Source organism: Dermacentor andersoni, chromosome 6, assembly GCF_023375885.2.
Source record: "Dermacentor andersoni chromosome 6, qqDerAnde1_hic_scaffold, whole genome shotgun sequence".
Classification (NCBI taxonomy): domain Eukaryota; kingdom Metazoa; phylum Arthropoda; class Arachnida; order Ixodida; family Ixodidae; genus Dermacentor; species Dermacentor andersoni.
In genome coordinates, this window is record NC_092819.1 from 2,432,029 (window position 1) to 2,455,899 (window position 23,871).

A 23,871-nucleotide genomic window follows, 5' to 3' on the forward strand; every position below is an offset into this window, starting at 1 on the left:
TTGTGGACAAACTCCTGTGCTCTTGTGCCACTGAGCACAAGCTGTCCACCGCCTACCACCCACAAACGAATGATCTTACGGAATGTCTCAACCGAACACTCACAGAGATGCTGTCAATGTACGTTTCCAACAATCACCATGACTGGGCCGCCAGGCTGGCCTATGTGACATTTGCGTATAACTCATCCGGACATGACACCACAGGATATTCACCCTTTTATCTTTTGTATGGTCGCGACCCCACTTTGCCCTTTGACACCATCCTACCTTCTGTGCCCCGCATTGCCACTCAGTACGCTCGTGAAGTCATCGATCAGGCCCACATGGAGCGTCAAGTCGCCCGATCTCGCTTATTAGCCTCGCAGCATCTGCAAAAAGAGCGTTACGACCGGTGCCATCGCGATGTTGAGTTCGCCCCAGGTGCTTGGGTGCTGCTTTAGTCACCATGTTGTTGGGTCGGCCTCTTTTAGAAGCTTCTCTCTCACTATATAGGAGCTTATGAAGTCCTACGTCAAGTTAACGACGTCAATTACGAGATCGCACCGTTACAGTGTCATCCATCCTCAAGTCCGCTGCCTGTTGACGTCGTGCACGTTTCGCGGCTGAAGCCATACTTTGCTCGCAGTTCTTTGCCTACCATGCGCCAAGACGGTGCTTCACCATCTGGGGGTCCTGTTACGGAAGGATGAAAGAAGAGAGAGGGGAAGAAGATCACGAGACGCTGGATGCTGCGTGTTGTTACTAGTCAGCCATATTTAACCCCATGGACTCTGCTTGTATATACCTTGTAAATACAGTCTTATATCCCCAACATCCCCATCACAATATCTACAAAAACATTAATACCAAAGGAAATTCAGAATACACATTTCAAAGATAAATAATTCAGGAATAGTGTCTGAAAAAATAAATGGTCACTGCACCGCCGTTCTTCAGGCACAAAAATGAAACTAAGACCAGTTAATCGCTTATGCTATGCGGTGAAGCAGTTCCTGGATTTTGTGAAGCATAGGTGCACTTCACACTTCTCCCACAAAAGGTCTGGTTTTTGTTCAACTTTGCGGTCCTTGTAACATAGTTTGCAGTTGCGCTTTTTCGGCATCTTCTGAGGATAGTCCGATGAGAAGTCCAAGGAACATACTTCACCAGTTCGTCTAGAGTCATGCACCTCTTCCAGGACCGATCACTCTCAGTGTAGCTGGGCAACTACAAGATTATGCATCCAAGCATATCTGTTTGCATTTTTGTAGAGTGTCTTTATCACCTCTGCACAGAAGAAGAGCAGAACAAGATCCTGTGCCACTGTAAACTCTTTTGTGCTGATTTGTAGTGCTGGGCAGAGCTGTGACATGGGTGGCCTTCTTGGGACGAATGCAAGTTTCCTTGCTGCCGATGGCAGCACATCATAACCAAGAGAAGTATGCACCCTGAAGATAATCAGTAGAGCTCTCAGGTTGCGCAAAAAGGTCGATAGATAAGCACGTACAAGGAAGGAGACTGCTCACGGCCGTAAAGGAAACTCACCGGTGAACAGCTGCAGATGTCCCATGCTGACTCAAAACATCGTCGTCATCAGAACTTTAATTTTCATTGCTGTCATCTTCAAAATCATAACTCGAGTCCTCCTCATTAAATTGAAGTGCGTGTACAGCATAGTTTAAAGCACGATGCTTTTCTCGCGACGCAGCCGCACGGGACGACGCCATGGGAGCGATTTTCAGCAACTGCGCAGTGACACTTGCAGCACACCTTGCCGAGATTTTACGAGAGAAAACTCCTGGCAACTGGTTGAAAATGTCAGGACCACATGTTGAACATGTGACATACCTTCAGAAATATATTTTGGTGGAATAAAATGACTCGGACTCCAAAACCAAGCTCGCTAGTGAACAGCTGGCGTCATTCTCGGTTAAATATCCCCGCTCAGCACTGTCAGAGGGCAAAGCCAGCAATATAACTTAATTCTCGACTTGCTGGGAGTCATTTGCTTACAAAAGTTTGATGCTAGTGCATTGTAATCATGAGCGGCATGCTTTTTTCTTGAGCACGGCAGAAAGTGACAGCCACACCTCTTTTGCTACAACATCCACACATTAGTTTGCAAAAAGGTCCATCAAAAATCGCAACATTGCCAGAGAACAAAAATTTAAACTGGTTCCGAAAGTGCAGTGCCTGTAGCAACTACTGGATGACCTAAGTTGATAAGAAACGGCTCCAACATGTCGAAATTGGTGACCTAAAGCATCGATCACCGGTGATCAATTTGAATAGACGTGGTAACAAATGAGTTAACCAGATGATCCAGTGTCTTTGCAATTGTTTTTGCAGCTTCATGCTTCGGTATATTTGTAGGAGTGTCTGAATACTCAGATCAAATAGTGAACGTCCAAAAATTTCATTCCCAAAGTGAATCGTAGCTGCATCTGCTACATAACCTAAATTACTGTGGCCATCGCAGGGTGCCACGATGAGCCCACTCGCTGAAATCACTGAAGCTCACTGAGGACAACTGCATGCTCCAAGTGGCCTCTGTGGGCAACATGTCTCCAGGCACGTCACCCACAGAGACCACTCAGGTGCGTGGCAAGCCTGCTCGAGCACCGATGTCCGAGTGGAACAGGTCATCTCCTTCCCAAGTTGCCCACCTTCAAGGAGTGTCACCATCATGGTCAAAGCTTGTTATGAGCGAACATAGAAATGATATCCCTTTCGATGCTTGGAAAATGTGCAATTGTCATAGGGATAAGCACAATAAAAAATGTGGTAGTTGCCACTCTGTGCAAGAAAGCCGCACGTAGCTATCTAATACACTGCAGCATGTAGCACAGCATACCGTGAACTCCACCCTAAGTTGAGGGATAGCCACCAAGTTTGATGCGATGTGGGCACCAAAATCGGAAGTAGTGGCCCCTACGTGAACAACAAAAATCAAATTTGAACTGTGCCCCACAATGATGGTCAGTAGGTGGAGCACTGTAGACATACCCTGCCCTGCCATAACCTTTTCAGTGCAAGGCATTGATGGAGTGGCAGCACTGTGAAGTTCATCATAGGCGATCTTTGATTGCCAATAACTCCGCTTCTACTGAATGCATTGAAGTACTCTTTGCGGCAAAGTATTTTTGAAATAGCCTACTTTAACTTCAAATGCATTTCTCAACTTCAATAAAAAGTGCTTCAGGGCCCCTCTAAGTGTTTGTGTGTGTCCACATGTGTACTGCTTTAAGAGGGACCCCTGTCCTTGCGAATGAAAATTGGCCCAAAATTCAAATTTTGAATTTTAATTTTCTGTGTTCCTGACGCATTTCCATGCCCATCTCCGAAATTCAGTTACAAAATACCATGTAGTTCTTCCATTATCGTGACCTAAAGATGCAGATCTGCAAGTGTTGCCCTTTAAATTGGGGACCAATCGTGCCCGATTTGCGTCGCACATAATTCGATAACTACGCGCTCTGCCAGCGCCATTTTGGTATAATTCCAAAGCTCATGTTTCTGGCTTTCTTTATTCATCGGTTGGCAACACTGCCAGCTCTGCGGTCACGAAAAAAACAACAGAAAAATAAATTCACAGCACACGCTATTATTGGCCAGTTTGAGCATGTGACCAAGATGGCAAGTCATGATTGGCTCCAAGGACCACGAGCGCTCAAACAATGAAAACAGCCACCATTTTGGCGACTGCAATGCTGGATATGCTGGAGGTCCGACAAGGTTTCGTTCCGTGAACCGTTACAGGCGGAAACATACGAGACGCAATAAACTTCTCAACTTCTCAAAGCAATTCCATCGTCGCAGTCGGCACAGGATACCTGGCAGCTCGCCGCTGATGTTGTACTGCCGCCGAACGTCGATGCCTTAACTGTTTTGCAGGATCACACATTTTCCACACGCCGATTATACTCACGTAAGAATTAAACATGGCTGTTGTATCTGAAGAGGAAGTGGATAAGATAAAAGCACATGGGAAAGCTATGCTTGACAAGATTGTATTTACGACGGCCACGAAGCGGAAGATTCAGCGTTTTGTAGAAGATTCAGCCGCCGATAGTGCAACAGCCTCGGTCGCGAAGCCCGCTACTCCGTACATTGTCATCGGACTTGCAGCAGTGAACAATCGTCTCGGCGTTTTCCCGTGTAATACTTGCAGTGGTTCTGCTAGCTGGTGTGGAACGATCAGGATTACGGTCTCGCTGCTAAACTGACTGTGCTTCGCGAGATCTGCGGTAAAGTTGCATCGGGATGGAGCTCGCAGGGAATTGAGGGCTCAAAAATGTGTAATCCTTTTGAAGTGCACGTACTCACAGTGCATGCTATGTCATTGACCTGCAACGGCCAAACGGCCATGAATTATACCTAGTGCCTACTGATGGCCGTTGGTGCTGTCTTTTCAAACTTTTTTTCAATATATCTGTTGTGAAATGTTTTTTGTTGTTTTCTCAAAACCACAATTTTGATGATGATGCCGTATTGGAGGTGCATTGTCTCTGCTTCTGCTTGTGCTATCACTGTACAGTGAAACCTCGTTAAACCGTAGTTGGGCGGAGCTCGGAAAAAGTATGTACTAAAGGGTAGTACTGCTTAACCGAAATAGCATGAGATTGCCCACTTACCTGTCAAAAACAGAACTTGGGGAGAGTGCGATGAAAGGGGAAAAAACATGCAGTATTTATTTACTTCGCGTGACAAACATGTTATTTTCGTTTGATGCTGCAGCGGCCTAGCAGTGACGACAGCGGCCTCAAACTTGCTGAAGCTACGTGCCATCTTTTCAGCCAGCCCCCTCTTCTCGGCAAACACTCGCATGGCAGATTCCTCGTTGGCGTTATGCATTCTCCGTGCACGCGTGCAGTAGAGCTGCAGAAGTTGTGGGGCACCTTTTTTATTGAGGGGTCTGTTCTCGTCATGACGACTGCATTCATGAGGCTGACATAATACGTAGCTTCTATCACTGTTGGGGCTGAATCGCCCGTGCTGTCGTTTTCCATGTCGTCCTCATCACTGTCACTAGTCAACACTTTGGATACAACATAGGCAACGACGGCAAAAAGTCGAACCTCGTAGCCAACATCTCTTCCCGGTCGCAGCAGCACTGCTGAGCAACTTCTTCGCATTCCAAATGCCACACACCGTAGTCAACAGTAGACCCATGTCGCGTGCCAGCGCTGACTTTTCCTGTCACATTCGACAGCATGAACGATGTCAAATTTTTCTTCTAAGCTAAGCACCCGGCATCTTTTATATCTGAGTTTCAGCATGGCACGAGTTCTTGCTTCTATGACGCCACAACCCTCTCTGGCACGGCGCCGAAATGATGTTGATGTTGGTGTGGCTTAACGCGCAAACGCACAGGGCGCTTGGAGGCCGTTGTGCTGATTTCTGAGGCTTGTTGTTATGCCGGGCTGCCCGATGGAGACGACACACCGCCGTGCTTGCACGACGAAAAGTGGAAACACTACGTGTTAACAGATACGTACGCAATGAGCTGGTACGGTTTATGCATATACGAAACAAATTATGTTCAATGGCGGCTGAGTCGGGGATTTGACTTTACTACTTTAAAATGAAACTACTGTTTAAGCGGTTACGGTTTAACGAGGTATTAGTATAATTCTCTTTTCTTTCAGAAAGGCAAAGCTGTGTAGAGTTCAAATATACGAAATAATGTTGTTGCGTGTATTAAAAAAAAAATTTTGAGGTTTCTTTTTTTTTAGCAGTTAGATTTCTCTCACTGAAGTCTGCAATGTTCTCATTTGGAATAATATTGGGTTAGAACACCATACTTGCTTATTTGCACTCTGTGTTAGTTCCACATCATTTTCGTATGTTCATACTTATTATGCAATGTATAGTTTGGTAGATAGCTCACCTCCAAGCAAATTATGCAATAAAGCTGAATTTCTTCAATTTCTGGAATGTTATTTATCCTGCAAGAAAACTTGATGTATATTTAAAATTAGCACATTGAAATACATACACTCCGAAAGTTTCATCAAAATTGACAAAGAATTTAAAAAATGTTTTCAGGCACAGGGTCTCCCCTTATTGATGAGAAAAAGATCAATGATAATAATGACAGGATTAGAATAATGGTGCAACGAAGGCATGCCTGCTCACATATCAAAGATGTCCTGGTCCTGGAACTTAAAACGAAGTTCTGCCCAGGAAACATGATCATAAACATAGTGATCATGCTAGTTACAGCCATAAAATCTGGATGAAGAATCATTAACAGCTAACACTACCAAGATGTACAAAATATGAAAACTACACTATCTATCACTGAATTTATTACAAATATAAGCTTAGACCTTCCAGACGTAACATACTCAATCCAGGCACTACGTCATTTATTCCCAGTGCCAACCAGAGATGCTTGAAGAGAATAGACGACTGTCATATGGAAGTGATAAGGTAGTACTATAATCTTGTGTGGCACCGCTTTCTGAGCAGGTAAATTCACAAGACTGAAAATAGAAAACATGATATCCTTTTGCCCATAACTGTACATACACTTACTGCCCCTGGTGCTCTAATAACCCAGCGAAGTAAAAGAAACACGCAAGTATTGCTGCACAAATTCACCATCATAATGGTGACTTTCTCAGTTACAGAGTCCATCATGGTGGGTGACGCCCAGAATGCCACAGTAAATATAACTCTATCATAGCTGAACTCTTAAAAGATACGCGATTGTGTTTCTTATAGTCTTCGGTACTGTTATGCTTTAGAGTCGGGTGTCAAAGCTATCATTGTGTGTAATCACTGTGTGTCATGTGACACTGTCCTTAAGCCGCTCATCATTTCCAAAACACTGAGAGGCCTCTTGTTTGCACATGTGCAAGTTAGCAGAGGCAATGGACACGGAATGAATTCTCGACCTTCAGCTTGTCTTGGTTGACATACACAAGCCTGATGACTGACCCTACCACACCTGTGACCCTGGAACCCCCGAGTCAGTTTGAGGCTATGATATTGGTGTTGCTGTTGTTGTGTTGCCTAGTTTACGTGAGTACAGCAAAGCACAGGACGATTTCACATGCTGCTGCATCAGCTGATGACCGAAAACAAAGGACGTGGATCAGTTCCGCGAAGAAGGGATGTGGGAGACACTCCCGCGTGGAAAGAAATCGGCTTAGTGGTTGCGTCGTAGAAGAGGCGCCAAGTCTGCATTCTCGATCGGAACAAAAGGGAAGATAGTCCGAGCTGAATGGGAGCATTCAGAGAGAGGGGCATGAAGATAAGAGGGAAGGGTGTGCTTGAGGTCACTGCCACCACTAACGCCCATGCACTCCCCACATGTCCCATTGACCTTCTCGCTCATAACCTCACTTTGTTTGCAGGCCTCTTCACCGGACTGGGAAGCGCAGTCACGGAAAGTAGGCGATGTGACACATGCCCATCCAGTTTCAGTGTCATTGTTTGGCATCCGCGCGCACCTTTTGAGAATGCCTTGTGAAAACAGCGCTATTTTTACAACCACTTAGCTGGCTACGACTGATGAATGCTTTTGTGCACGATCGCCATAGGGTCCCAATTACAGTGCTTGGAGCGTTCAAACGAACCGGCCCACAGCTGCACGGGGGACCGAGCTTTCTTATTACTGACAGGACAGCCCACTGCCCGGCAGACATGCCATCAATAAGCTGGGGTTTTGTGGAAACATTCTTGCTGCTTGCATGGCGGCTTCTTGCAGTAGAAAAGGGGAGGACATCAAGGCCAATACTCGGAGCCTAACATAGGGGAGAGGAAGATGACACGTGTCTTTGAGCAAACCTATCCTCTTGCGTGTTGTAAAGCTTCCACCACTCTTGTGTGTTGTAAAGTTTCCACTGTTTCCACCAATGCAGTGTGCGTCACGAATGTTCTTGTGTTATTGGTTGCAACGGTGTGAACCCGCATGTGTGATTGGCTGGTTTGTGACTCTTTTGTTCAACTGAGGGTTTGAAAAGTCATGTTTTGGTTGTGTGGAAAAGAGTGGAGGTTTGGACTTGGACCCAGATAGATGCCTTGACATTTGATTAAAGCGTCCCTTTACCATACAATGACTCTTCCTTTGTGCTGCCACCATGCACTCAAGTCATCGAGGGGCACCGACTTCGGACCTTAAACACCCTCCTTCCTTAACTAGTGTTGAAACTGGCAGAGGATAAAAGGAAAAGGAAATTAACTCCCCGCATTCCTTCAACTCACCAGTCCAACAGAGTGCCTGTCCAGTTGTTCAATTCTGATGCTATGGTCAGGAAATTTGCAAACTTGTTGCCTGAAGAGCGAGGCACATCGGTCAGCTTGTCGTTCGTAGAAAACTTCTTCGACAGGAGAGAAGGTGAGAGTGTGTAAGATGCTTTCCTGAGGTGGAACGCCAATCTGAAAAAGGTCACACATTCTTGTGCTTCACACGTTACCCATTATAACACACCATAACATGGCTTAATGTACACTCAATGCATAAATTAGAGTTAAAGATTTACCTCCAAGCTAGGAGCTTAACCATGAGAACAGCAGCATTTTGATGTCAGTTTTTGAATTAGCCATTGCTAGCTTTCTTCAAACTAATGTTCTTTTTGTGTGCATGTGTGTGTATTCATTTTTTTATTATTATTATTAGACAGAGTATAGTATCATATTACAGTCGGAGGTTCCAGTTTAAGAACTGTCAGGGGGACCTCCTCATTCAATGTGTGTGGAAATAAAGTAGTAAAAGAACAGCAAGTAGTAGGTAATGTATGTTTAGTATGTAAATTGTACGTTTTGAAAAAACTACAATAAACAGGCAACATACACAAGCAAAAGATCACAGAAGTTATTGTAAAAGCATTAAAAATTATACCATAGGTGTAGTACATGTTACAGGCAAAACAGGGGGAATAACCCCATATTCTCAAAAGATCCTCCACTTGAAGCTCTTGCTCCACTCAACTGAGTTGGACACGGCAGCGCCCTTCGGCTGGTAAAGATGGCACTCTTCTCAAGAATTGCCGTCGAACGCCAGTTAAGAGCAGTGACCAACTCTGTCGAGGGGCAGCGCATCATCCACTTTCCCGAGTCGAGGTGGAGTGTCGAGTGGAGGAATGTTCCAGGACATGGGGATTAGTCACCCAAGGGTTTCAAGGAACAGTCAGCCACTGCACAATTCGGACAGGCAATGTAGTGCTTTTGTAACAAGCATGCGACGCCCCCTCAGGCACAATCTTAATTCATTGGCCTCGGTGGCCTGCCAGGCTCGGTGGGCAACATTGGGTGCTGCCTGAGCCAGCCTCGCTACATGCGGCACCCATTGGGCCGGTGTCAAGTCCGGCACCACTCACAAGCCCTACCACTGCGGACCCTCAGGACGGAGCGAGGCTGGCTCAGACAGCACCCAATGTTGCCCACCATGCCTGGCAAGCCACCGAGCCTAGCGGGCCAATGAAGAGTATACCCGAGGGGGCATACTCTTGTTTTGACCTTACTGTGACATGTGTCACATGCTTGTTACAGCTTTGTTTAATACAATTAGTGATTTTCATAGTAAATAAATTAAACGTTCCAGCACAGCAAGTATAGTGGTCTGTGCGATCCTCTCCCAAGCAACGCACCTCTGCACCACCCGTAGCAGATTTTCTGTGCTCGTCAAAGCAAGAAAACATTGAAATTTATTTCAACGGGTACCATAGCGAAAAAAAAAAAAAGAACACATGCCCTTCGTCATGATTCTTCTAAAGTAGTTGTACTGGCACAGCTTAATGATTACTATAGAACTAAGTGCAGCCCTACGAAACTACAGTAAAATCTCATTAATATGCAATTGGTGGGGAACATGGATCAGGTACGCAGTAAGCAATGTACTAATTAACCAACTACGGCAAATGGGCAGCTATAGACTTACCGACCAAAAGAATGTGTTAATTTTCACTCAAACACACACGCACACAAGCTTTATTTGTGAGCATGCAGCAATAAATCTGCGATTTTAACTTGTCACCGTGGCGGCCTTGCAGTGATGATGGCATCCTCAAACTTGGCAAGGCCACAAACCAGTTTCTCCATCAAGTCCACATCTCTGCAAATGCCCTCATGACAGTCAATGCAATAGTCGCGTCAGATACAGGAGGGCTATCATCCAGGTCATCCTCCATGACGATGACATAGACATGCTAGAAGCTGTGGGAGCAGGAAACACATCATGGCTACCATGTTTTGACCTTACTATCAGTGCCGACTGCAGTTCGAGAAAGGTCCGTGGGCCACAATTTCGTTATCTATGGTCTGCACACACAACATTCCATCAATTCCATGCTTGTGCGCACCAAAAAATGAAGTAAATGCTATGCACTAACCGTTTGACACGTGTTAAGTGACTGCAGCTTAAGCAGTCAGCCAATACATTAGGTTCTATGGCGACAGGGCAGGGGATTCATCACAACTATATTTAAACCGAAATTATTTATTAAGAAGGTACATATTAATGAGGTTTTACTTTAAATAACTGGGTGCTTCACATAACTTGAACCAAGCTTTAAAAGAAAGAGGAACATCTTAGGCACGCAAGACCAATAACATACTGTTCATAGGCAACTTGAGTTTCTCTAAGCATTTAGCCAAGGCCAATGGCACAAATTTTTAAATATATATTTTAGGGCATAAGTATGAGTGTGAAAGTATTACGGCATGCTCAGAAGCACCCCATGAAGTTGTTTCGACTACATTATCTTCTAGGTGGTTCTTTTTTCCTTTTCATGCTATCAAAAAACATGCAACATACAAAAAGTGGCTGGGGTTCAACGTGGCTTGAACTTAGTTATGTGAGCGAAAGCTCTGCTAAGCATGGTTAGACACAGTTTTTCAGTGGTTCTTCTTACCGCGCTATACCGGCAGGGTGCCCAGACTTAGCCTGGCTCAGACTTAGCTAATATGTTATCGGCGTGCGGGCGAGCATCGCTCGACGCCACGCGCATCAGAGCCCGTTGGCAGCTTCCAGTTACGCTGGTTGCACCAGTGCGTCCAACCACAAACCATCAGTCAAACTATAGATACCGTTCTCGCCAACGTGACATAATGTGTGCCCATGCTCAAGCTACGTCAGTCTATATTTCGTCCTTTAAACCCTCACCTAGTCACGTGGTACACAACGGCGAGGCTTTGTTCTTTGAAAACACATTTGAGAGCGCTACAAACCAGACATGCAAGCAGGTAGTGATGCCACTTTTTCGTATTTTGTGAGCTTTTTTCAGTGTAGTAAAAAAAGACCACATAAAAGATATCATCATGAATACAACTTCATTGAGGTCCTGAGGATGCTCTATAACTTTTTCAATCAAACTTATGCCCTAAAATGAATATTTAAAATTTTTTACTTCAAGTATCACTTCAAAAATAAAGAAAAATATAATTGCACTTCCAAAAATACGAGTAACTCAGGACAAATACGAACAATGTACCATTGGATTCAATCGTCTAAGATGTACCACTTTTAATGCAATTAGCATTCTTTGGGAACTTCATCCAGTTGCAGTATGCATGTTTGTCTCCAGCTAACCTCTCTCCACCAACTGCGTATTCCGTGGTCAACTGTGTAGAGCATGGGGCTGCTGTTCCAAGAAGCAGGTTTAAAACTAACCGGCAGAGCAACTTGGGTCACTAGGTATGGTGCAGTCTTCAATGAGAGAAAGATCTTTTAAAATTTGGCCACTGCAGGGAGGAATCAAACCCGCATCATATTTATTTAGACATTTTTGTCTAAAGCACCAAGCACGAACTTCACGGCAGGGCAGCATGTCCAGTGAGAAGTGCAGGTGACAAATTTAGCCGCATACGCACCTTATACATGATTCATTTTGATGTTAGCAATACAGTGCACAGCTACTGCTTCAATGCTAATTGCATTAATATAGCTAAATGCCTCCCTTTCATACAGTCACAATCGTGCGGACCCCTACCCACTCTGCACTCCCAAGCAATGACACCGACCATGCCCTGACCCCGCTGTCACCAACAGGGCCACGGAGGAGGAACACTATCGCACCCTCCAGGAAATCATGCAACACTATTATACTATTTACGTAACAATATTATAGACTAGATAGGAGGACCTTCCACTTACCCAACCAAATTAGCCCAAACAGCAGGAAAATACATTACAAAGACTTCAAACTAACGCACTTCCTGCTGCTCTTCCCTACACAATACTCCCCTGGGCGTAGGCTCTGTGGTAAATCAAGCACTATACCACAGCCTATAGGAGTGTAATCAGAAGCCCGACCCTTCCTGTGAGCAGTGGGAGAGTGTGTTGTTCATGAAATCGAGGGTTCGACAGAAGCCCGTCTGGTCGGGATGAAGCATTGAAGAAATAAAACGAAGGTCACCGACCAACAGAAGTGCTAAAAAATGAATAAATCTAAAAGACGTTTCGGCTTTGCTACGGAAGCCTTGTTCACAATGGGATGACAGAAGGTTCATGGAAGCTTATGTATACTACAGAACGTGACGTAAGCAGCGCGTGTATGACGGGTGGAGGGTTCCCTCATTTCGATTGAGTGTGTGACGTGTTTTTTGTATCTCCAGTGATTCCAGATACAGCCGCGATTTCAGGTTTCTTTCTTGGCCGATAATTCTCGAGCGATCCCAGTCGATCTTGTGCCCCATTGCATCCGTGTGCTCGGCAAGGGCATTCGACACTGTACGTTTCTTTTCGACATCTTTCTGATGCTGCCTCAGTCCCTGTTTGAAGTTGCCCGATTCACCGATGTATGCGTAGGCGCAATCTGCGCAGGGTATCTTATAGACCACACCAGGAAACGATTCTCTCGGAAGCTTGTCCTTGCCGTCGATGAGCGCTTGCCTCAGCTTACACACGGGCACGTGCTCCACCTCAACGTCATAACTGCGTAGAACGCGAGACAAGGTTTCGCTTATCCCTGGAACGTAAGGTATGGCAGCACACTTTCTTGGCCGGGGATTGGCCGGACGAGCTGGACTGGACAGACGGCGTTCCACAGCACTCAAAAAGGATGTGGGATAGCCGCTTGCCGAGAGATCACCTCGCACGTGGTCCAAGTCAGTGGAACGACTTTCTGCTGTGGTGCAAATGCGGTTCGTACGGTTGAGCAGTGAGGCAGCCACCAACCTTTTGTGAGCCTCTGGATGAACGGATTGAAAGTTCAGGTAGCGGCCAGCGTGTGTGTCCTTACAGTATACGCTGAACGAGAGCCGTTGTAGGAGTTGTCGGACGATCTCTCCGCTGCCACCATTTGAAGGAGTTGAAGGTCGTAGAGAGGAACTCGGTGAACAGGATTTATTTACATTATTTACATCTTACACAAGACATATATCGACAGTCTAGCATGACTCCCATATGGAGCCCGCAAGACTAACATACAGCAAACAGCTTACGAGCACACAGCTCACGAGTACATTTCGAGCATGACAACGAGCACTCAGCTCACTACGATGAGCACGCACTAGCAGCCGGCAATCACTGCTTATAAGCACTTGGTCCCCCCCTTGATTCCAAGCGGACGGAAACGTTCGTCCAGTCATCATTCGACGTCACCGTTCGACGTCACCGTAGATGACCCGCCCTTTTGGAGGAGGCGGGCTCACATACATGTGTTGCACACACACACAGGTGTAATGGTGCGGAGCCGACGTCAGAGGGGCTTCGTAGAACTCTGAGCCGTTCCGGGTAGCACATTGTCTTGCGTGTTGGTCGGAACGCGGGAAAAAGCCCCTGCCGGCGTTCCCGCGGCAACTCCCCCACTCATAGCAGAACAGGGCGGCGTTGTCGTGTTGCACACAAAGCCTGCTTCGTCGAACTCCTTCACTCGCAACAGCGACGAGGCTAGAGGTTGGCGGCGGCGTTCCAAGATGAGGTTACCACCGCTGGCGTAACTGGCTGGCAAACTTGCACTGCAGCTGGCCGTTCTTAACACCGTCTATCGCGTCTGGTGACAAGTACATCTAAAAAGGAGAGTCTGCTGTCGACCTCTGTCTCAACTGTGAATTGGATGGCCTTTTCCTGATTGTTTAGGTGTGCAGTGAACGAATCCAAAGCGCTGCGCCGAATCAGACAGAAACAGTCGTCCACATAGCGCAGAAAAACCTTTGGCCTAGGACTGAAGGACGCGAGAGCACGCCTTTCCAAACATTCCATTGTAAGATTGGCAGCAGTAACAGAGACGGATGCACCCATTGCCGTACCGTGGACTTGCCTGTAGAAGACCTTGTCGAAACAGAAGTATGTGTTTCCAAGGCAAAAACAGAGGAGCCTCTTGAGGTCGGGAACGTCAATAGGCGACCTGTCTGGCAAGGTCCTGTCAGATTCCAGAGCAGAAGTGCATGCTTCCACAGCCAAGTCAGTCGGAATTGAGGTAAACAGCGACACCACATCGAACGAAACCATCACCTCATCATCGTCTAGAGACACGTCACGAACTTTTTCAATAAAGTCACAGGAGTTGCTCACGAGCGTGGAGCTTTTCCCGATGAGTGGAGCCAGAAGCTGGTGCAGGTATGCGGACAAATGCGGTCTATAAGATACCCTGCGCAGACTGCGACTACGCATACATCGGTCAATCGGGCAACTTCAAACAGAGACTGATGCAGCATCAGAAAGATGTCGAAAAGAAACGTACAGTGTCGAATGCCCTTGCCGAGCACACGGATGCAACGGGCCACAAGATCGACTGGGATCGCTCGAGAATTATCGGCCAAGAAAGAAACCTGAAATCGCGGCTGTATCTGGAATCACTGGAGATACAAAAAACACGTCACACGCTCAATTGAAATGAGGGAACTCTCCCCCCATCATACACGCGCTGCTTACGTCACGTTCTGTAGTATACATAAGCTTCCATGAACCTTCTGTCATCCCATTGTGAACAAGGCTTCCGTAGCAAAGCCGAAACGTCTTATAGATTTATTCATTTTTTAGCAATTCTGTTGGTCGGTGTCCTTCATTTTATTTCTTCAGTGTGTTGTTCAGCACACATCTCGTTGACCAGATCACCTTAATCGAGTGAGCAGCCTGTGCCAGGATTCCCAATGGACTAGTACTGGACTAGGAAGCAATCGCACAATTGATTTGCTTTATTTTGCCACAATAAGGTCTTTCTCTCTCTCTCTCTCTCTCTTAACATTCATTGTGAATTGGGTTCTGGCTGAACTTTTTTTAAAGTTTGATTGAAGTTATGTGAAATGCCCAGTGCAATGCTATACAGTCACTGACATGCACAAGATGACACGCAATGATACAACTAATGATTAATGCGCTAGCATTCTTTTCAGCTGCCTCTCCCAGACACAAAAGCAGGGCACAATGCAGATACCTACAAGAATTGACTGGCAGGCTAGTTGGCTCATGAACACAGAAAACTGGTGGTATAGAAAAGAGCACACAGCACAGTGTCTGTGCACTCGTTCCTACACTGTCTTCTAGCTATGGTTTTCAGTGAACGTTAAACTGCTACCCACCGCTGCAGTTGTCAAGGACAACCCCAGATGTCAGTGCAATACTGGTTTGACCCATGGCAATTTTCATTGCTTAACTACAATGCTTAGTAATGTTTATGGTGCTGTTGTGCATAAACAGCTTTGTGATTATTCAGAATGCATTTTTACTGTTTGTGTATCAAGTGCAGGAACAGCCTCTCCTTTGCATGCCATCGTGTGCTTGCGTTTGTGTGCCTGGAACTTACCTTATCTACATATCATAATGACCTCAAATAAAGACGGGGACAGAGGAAGAGAAGCAGTTGAAAGTTACCGCCCGTGTTGTTTTTGTGTTCTCTTCCACTGTCCCCGTCTTTATTTGCGGTCAATATGATATGCAGTAAACACAATTAGGCCAAACTGAAGTTCTTCTGAATCACTTATCTATTTCATGGGCTATCATTACACTTTCGTAAAAACCTTAGTTCTTGTTGCCTAGCTAGGTTTTTCTGCCACAAATGAGACAATAAAGTAAGGATGCCTGGTCTAACTCAGTTCTTTGCTTACATGCAGCAGAAGAGACTAACTTATGCACAATTCATGCATTATAAAGTTTGTGAACAAGCGACAATTTTGGTAAACACTAGGTGGTCTTTAAATGCGACATGTCGAGCACAGCCCCTGAAGACCTTCAGCAGCTTAGACATGTTGCACTTGAGTGGCAAGGATCAGTCAGAAGAGGAGACATACCTGTTCCAAGACATTCCTCTTCATGGTCCTCTTGAAGCATCTTGAAAGCACAGTGACAAGTGGATCAGTGTCCCCATGGCAGTATGGCAGCAAAAGGCATTCGTTCCACCATAATTTGACATTGTACGGTTCCTCATTGAGAAATAGGAGCAGACCATACATGTCTATGCAGAGGGGGAAAATATGAAGCATAAATTTTAAGACTGCCCATCCTTGCACAGACTTGTTTCAGTGTTGTCCTTCTTAAAGATAAGCACCAGCCAGACTCGCTTTTCACCACCTCATCAAATGAGAATAGCAGGAAACAAGCATAACCCTATTTCAAAGAGTCATGCATGAGGTTTGGTGCCTTAAACAAGCCCTGCAACAAGCTTCGGGAACTTGCAATAAAGCATAACCACTTTACAAGTCTCCTGCAAAAGGTATTTTAAATGTGCAGCATACCCATGATAGAGCGTACAAGCACGACTTAACGAGGACATAGAAAGAAGCAGATACACAGAGACAGCGCTTCACTTTCAACTATAGGTTTTATTTTCGCATGCATCGATAAATATATACCGTACGAGCAGAAACAAACGTGACAGCAAAAAAGAACATTCAGTGATGCATTTCGATGAATAGTACACATGTGCAAGGCATGGTGAAAACATATACTGCAATGGTTACAAAGATAAACCGAGGAATCGTATCTCTTTTTCAGATAGTGACACTGATGGCTTGCTCACGCACCTTTCCTTTAATTTTGCAATTTCGTAGGCCTCCAAAATCTTCCTTGTCATCCTGCTATGAGCCCTATGCAGAATCGAAGTACGTACTTTCAAACGTGGGTTTGCAGGAACAATCTCGGCAATGAATACCCAAATGACCTGAGATTACCCTAGTGACGTTATATCGATGTTCTTTTAATCTCTCATTGATGCATCTGCCTGTTTGACCAACATATGTTCTTCTACACGAAACCAACTAGCCCACCAACTTGTTTTAACCAAATATGCAGCATACTATGGCAGCTACCAGCCTATCCACACACTGCCTTTTAGGTACACTTGGTCTGCTCCACAGGGGCGTGAGGTGGCACCTGCAATGCTCTACCCATCATACTGCTGTGACATTTGTCACGTCACTGTGCTGTGACGTTTGTCTTGGATAACACGATGGTCACTACTTCAGGCTTTGGGGCCAAGCTAACTCAAAGGTTCTTGCTCACTTTGCTATTAAGCCATCATGTATGCTTCCATAGAGAGCAACAATACAGTAACCCTAGTCAGCAGTGCAATCCACTTATAGCGATACCACATATAACAATATATCGGTTATAATGATGAGCCGACTGAAGAGCGCCAACTTAGACATTAGGGCTATAAGAAGAAAACCCATATATAATGATATGTTATTCGCAACATATTGAATATAACGATCAAAATTGTGCCTTCTGAACGGCGTTTTCCACGAAGAATAATTGTGAAATTTGCGTTCCTAAGTTTCCCTTAAAGGAACGATGCCCAGATGGGGCGATATGTTTGCCTACACGAGTTCATATCTGCCACATTTAACCGTGTCCCGCCTGCGCGCCGATTGCAAAAGCCACGGAAAGCATCGCTAGTTGGTGCAGCACGCAACAAGACGGTGCCAGCCGCCTCGCCCACGAAAGGTGCTCCAATACCGTACTTCAAGGGCATTAGGACACAGTGGAGTGCTCGAGTACAGTTCCTATACCGGAAATATGGAGTTCCCAGATCACATGCTGATGACACCAGACAAAGCAGCGACCAAACAGTGCTAAAGTGGGTAAAGGAGGCAGAAACCTCCCAGTGGAGAACTAGCAAGCAGGCAAAAGTAACACTTGTACTGTACCAAGCCCACAAGGAAGAAATTGCCATGGTACCCCTATATGACAATGGTGACGGCGGCGCTTTGCTCTTTGAGGCCTGTGTGGCAACGCTGCGCACTCTTGTATACAGCCAGCATTTTGACCCTACCCCCGACATCCAGGTGGCAGCATGTAGGGCATGTGGGCAACACACGGAATCAATCGATCATCTCGTCCTTTACTGCAGGAAGCTCTCACCATACCCACAAGGGAACACCAGTTTACAGTAGGCGCTTGGATTTGTGACAGACAGTGGATGCAGCACAACCGCCAGGTCCGTCACAAAGCACAGACTACAACAGTGGTGGAAAGTGATGCAAATCAGGACGGCAAACCAGTGAAGTGCTGTGTCAGCGTGTGTGTGTTCTCTTTTTCTCCCTCGGCTAGGATAAAAATGTTGTGTCTGCCCAATAAAAAGGGTGTGGCCACAGATCACCATCATCATCATCACGATCGAGCTACGCATAAGGATAGAGAGAAAAAAAGAAAGGAAAGCGAGAAGCGAAGCGGCAGCCACCCTTTGCCACCTTCTCAGCAAGCACAGAAATGCGCCACAGAAGTGGCAGTGGACAGCCCGGTTGATAGAAGAGGGTGCCGACAAAGCGCAACATTGTGTCGCATGAGATGAAGCTGCAAATTTTGTAAGGCTTAAAGTGTGGGCTCGCAAAGGAGCACAGCGATCATGGCAGCTGCAACCAGGGACCATGCCAATCAATGGAAAAGACAGGCTCTGTGCACCTGGGTGAAACCCCTAGAACCAACACAGTGGAAGCTGCTGACATTACTGTGCTCTGAAAGCATGCTGCTACTGACGATGAAACAGGTGGTGCTTCGATGGCGGAATTTCTGAATGCAGATAGTGCTGCCTCATTATGCGAAGAGATCTCCAACGGGGTGATCACTGTTGCGACAGACTGCAGCGTTGTGTGACAGGGGCGACGAGATTGACAATGACTCGTCTTTGACACCAACCCCGATGTTCACGCAAAGTGTACTGTCGTCGATTGAGTCGCTCAATGATTTCATACATGCTTAATTATTGCCGCTAGTGTTCACACAGCAGCTGGACACCGCAGCTGTGAACCTGAAACTCCCACAAAAGCAAGTGCGAATTTCTGACTATTTCAGCACACCTAACAGTTGATACGCTGTTTTGAGGTATGAATAAACATTTTATTTTTCACAGTCTACTTTATACATCTATTCTATAGCGCAAGTGGTAAATTTGGTTTTCCAGCTACAAAGGTATGTTCAGAAGCTTTTTTTAAGGCAGCACAGATATAGCAATGATCAATTATAACGAAAGGATTTTTCATTCTTCTTGATATCGTTATAAGTGGACTGCACTGTACTATGCATTAAACACTGAATGGCCACAAGAATGTGCGCATGGCACATTCTTCACTTGGGAAATAAGCAATGTTTATCACATGCGAACAAATACATATAAAATAACGTGATGCAAGCCATAATGATCACAGCAATGGGGCTTGCTTACAGACCTTGATAGCTGTAGCAATGTGACTAGCTCATACGATGTTGGCAGCCCATACTGCTATAATTCTGTTTGCTGGAGCTCAAAATTTTGAGGTTCCAGCATAGAATTTGGTATCACTATTAGCACGTTTGCAGTTGAAGGCACTCAAGCAAAAGCATGGTAAAGATCTGAGCACAAGTAAGCCATTAGCTGTAGTTAAAACTGAAAAAAGAAAAAGTTGTTGAATGTGTTCACTCAAGTAGTTTTTTCTTCTAGAGACCGTTCAGGTGACACCCCTGAACATGGGCGAAAGTACCTCCAAAACCTGTGTGGATTGTTAGTAATGAGGTCAGAGAATGTTGTGCTGAGTAGTGATGCTTTGCGTGCTTTAACTTTCCTCTGAAGCCAGCGAGAACGAAGGTCAGTTTATCTTTTAGAGATTGATACGGCCCCCTTTTTCCTTTTTTTTAATGGTATGTCCAATTCTTTTTACTTTACGCTTTGCTTGAAGGACCTCGTGTGATATCCATGGGTTTTTCTTTCGTGGTTTGCAACGTTTCATTGGAATAAGTTTGTTGTGCAGTGTAGTACAAATTGACTTAAATTGATGCCACCAAGTGTTGACCTCACAACACATTTCTGAAGCTGCTTGGAGAAAAACATCAAACTTGTGTGCTAGGTGAGTAAGAATTTTGTTAATTATTTATTTTTATTTAGTTACATACCCTAAGGGCCCCTAGGGGTATTACATAGGGGGGAAATTTACACAATCAAAAGTTGCATCACATACAACAGAAAAGAGAAAGGCACGCACAGAAAACCGGCACATCGTACAGTTGCAAAAGGAAGAAAAACATCATTCGGCTTGGCATAACACAATTCGATAATTATGTACTCTGCTAACTTGGAAATCATACATGAATTGAGTCACAGTCTTTACATTCAAATTACTGCACTGTTTTTGCTTCAAGATGGGCAAGTAGGGCTTTCTGGAAAGAAGCAGTTTTCCGTTTTGTCACAACGCTTTCCGGTAACGCGTTCCATTCCTTATTTGATAACAAAAGGGAGGAAGTTTGATATTTTACTGCTTTTGCGAAAATAGGTGATACCTTGTGTATGTGATCGGTACTTGTGGAAATATGATGCCCAGGAACAATGCGTGTAGCCATGAATCCAGAGTCACCAAAATATAAAGAGTGGAAAAAATACAAGCGTAAAAACTTGCGCGTAGCGTCAAGGTTTAAAAGATTAAGTGTGGGCTTTGAAAGGGAAATGCTGGTGTATGTTGAGTAAGAAGGTAAAATAAACCTAGCAGCCTTATTCTGAACTGATTCCGGGCGTTTTGTGATCTGCTCTGCAAAAATCAAGGACAGCAAGCTCCAGGTTCAGTTTCAATATGTTGCTTTCTAGGGAGAGCTTACATTTAGAGCTTACACTGTCATCATCTGATATACCATTGACAATAGTCATCTCAATTGCGAGAAGTGGGAAATGGTCACTTGTGAGCATGACATTAACTATGCTATTCGTAGAGCCTTGTGAACAGCATGGTTGAGTCTAACAGCATGGTTGAGCGATTCCACCAACAACTCAAAACCTCATTGACAACTCAAACGTTGACAACTCAAAACCTGTAGTGCAATACAGACTGACACTTCCTGCTGTGCAGCGGAGCTTGTGTTCGGCACAACCCAAGGCTTCCTGGCCAGTTCTTCGATACTTGATACTGCGATGGCAGCTCCATCGCTCGACATTGGGGACTCTGCCAGTTGCCTCAGGATTGCCACGAATATCATGTCTCCTGTTCAGATCCGTCAGCACTCACGACACACCTTCATAAGTCGTGCTCTCGGCGACTGCACGAACATCTTCCTGCGGCACGATGCAGTCTGAACACCTCTACAGCCACCTCATGACATACCCTTTACGGTCATCAGCCACTGCCCTAGCATTGGGTCCTCTTCCTGAACAAACACAAACACAGTACCTCCCTGGACAGGCTCAAGCTGGCCTTTCTCCAGACTGACACCATCGTCACAGATAACAATTGACCCACTACCACCTGACACATCGGTTTTGCCACTACGGCGCAGTCACCTACCCAGCGCTCTTCAGTATCACTTTGTCGGAGCTAATGCAAAGAAGACCCAGCTCCAGTAGCACTGAGTTTTGAACTGTTTGTTGTATTTTTATATCACGCTCCACACACTGCGCAGCTGGGAGCTAACTTCCTCCTCCTTGATGGGCGCTGCACATGGAGCAAGTTGTGGCCTGCGGCCCAGGCCCGAGGCAAGGGGCAGCCAGAGGAGCCGCCCAGTGAACGTGCTTAGATGCGGCCGCCCAGAGTGACGAAGGGATGGAAGCCACGTTGAGTGGAAGGATTGCGAGCATAAGAGTGGCAATATAGGCAGGTTTGAGTCGGTCAGCAGCCAGAACGTCTTCGCAACCATTAATGTCCAGCGTGAACATCTTAGGTCTACAAAGGAGTATGCGGAATGGTCCATCGTAGGCAAGAGTGAGGGGTGGACACACGTAGTCATGTCGAATGAAGACATGGCTGCAGGAAACCATATCCTGGCTGACAAATACAGACCGATGGTGTCAGTCAGCAGGAATTACAGGAGCAAGGTCACGAAACATGGCGCACAGCTCCCGGATGTAGGTGGAAGCATCATGGGTGCAAGGTGGCGACGACGGCGCGAAGAATTCTCCAGGAAGGCGCAAGGGAATGCCACAGACAAGTTCATCCAAAGAGCAACCTAGGTCAGCCTTCAGTGCTGACCGGATACCCAGCACGAAGAGAAGGTGGATGAGCCAATGTTCCGTTGGCTGATAATTGGTGAGGGCAGCCTTCAGTTGTCGATGAAGTCGTTCCATCATGCCATTCACGGAAGGATGGTAGGCAGTCGTATAGATGAGTCGAATGCCCAGGATGTTGGCAAGTGTGGTGAATAGTGCCGATTGAAATTGACGGCCTCAGTCAATGGTGATGGCAGAAGGGCATGAAAGCCATAGCAACTGTCTCTGCCGTAGTGTCTGTAATGCGAAACACCTCTGACCATTGGGTGAAGCAATCCACACATGTGAGCGGGTAACAGGCTCCACGTGATGACGGGAGAGGGCCGACAATGACGAGGTGGACGTCGGGAAACCTCACGTCTGGAGGCCAAAATGGGGAACTATACGTGATGGTATGGTGAATGTCTGCATTGATGCTAGGCCAAAGAAAGTGAGTGGTTACTAGCTTCTGGGTCGCATGAATACCGGGGTGGCTGATGGTGTGCTGTTGATGAAAAATTGCGCGACAAAAAGCCAAAGGCCCGGAGGGTCGAGGAACACCAATGGATGTCTCGCACATTATCAACGATGAAGAAAATGGAAGCGGGCACTCAGTCAAGGACAAGGACATGGATGAGGAACAAAGGTGATGCAGCTCAGGGTCGTTGCGCTAGGCGGCTGCTAGCTCCTTCATGTCTACTGGTGGTTGGGCCGCCAGGGCATCGACATGGGAGAGTGCATCAGTGGCAGCATTTTCTGCCCCATGCACGTGATCGAGATCCACTGTGAACTCGGAGATAAAGCAAAGTTGTCGGATCTCCTGTGCAGTGTAGTTGCTGTGATTCCAATGGAAGGCAAACATCAGGGGCTTATGGTCTGTGACGACGTGAAAGTCCTGGCCCTCCATAAAGCGGTGAAAATGCTTGATGGCAAGGTACATCACAAGGAGTTCTTGACCAAATGTCCTGTATTTAGCTTCAGGTGGCTTCAGTTTTTGGGAGAAAAAAGTCCAGAGACTGCCAACCAGATACGTGTTGCTCGAAAACTGTGCCGAGTGCCATGCTCGATGCACCGGTGATGAGATGAACTGGGGCACCAGGAACGGAATGTATGAGCATGGTGGCGCCTGCCAATGCCTTCTTGGCAGTAGCGAAGGCAGATATGGTGTCCTCAGTACACTTAAGTGGTGCAGCCGGATCCTTTCTGACAGCCAGTAGGTCGGTCAGAGGGTTCAGGAAATTATTACACTTCGGAAGAAAACGACGATGAAAGTTCAGTGCGCCCAGGAATTCTCTGAGTCTTCTTAGTGAAGTCGGGGGTCGAAAGTCTTGAATTGCCTTCACTTTGCTGGCGAGAGGCCAGATACCTTGTGGGGTGATAAGGTGGCCTAAGAACTCAATAGTAGCTATGCTGAAGAGGCACTTGTTCAGATTAATGACAAGATCGTAATCATCAAATCGTCGGAAAAGGGCGCGCAGGTGAGTTTCATAATCGGAGCCGGATGAGCTTGCGACGAGAAGATCATCAAAGTAGACCAACACGAAGTCGAGACCTTGCGTGACCTCGTTGAAAGTGCATTGAAAAG

The 23,871-nt window shown here is 46.0% G+C and overlaps 1 protein-coding gene across 5 annotated transcripts in view; it reads right to left on the reverse strand.

The window, feature by feature from the left end:
* LOC126521592 (E3 ubiquitin-protein ligase SHPRH) overlaps positions 1-23,871 on the reverse strand; it is a 314,627-nt gene that overhangs the window by 212,531 nt on the left and 78,225 nt on the right. For all 5 annotated transcript variants that reach the window (XR_008610294.1, XM_055065743.2, XM_050170285.2 and 2 more), the window contains exons 9-10: positions 16,159-16,322; positions 8,194-8,367 (exon numbers count right to left, since the gene is read on the reverse strand). Coding sequence is in view for 4 of the 5 variants with exons in the window: in XM_055065743.2 (XP_054921718.1) it covers positions 8,194-8,367; positions 16,159-16,322 (338 nt within the window). In the remaining variant the exon portion in view is untranslated. The remainder of the gene's footprint in view (positions 1-8,193; positions 8,368-16,158; positions 16,323-23,871) is intronic.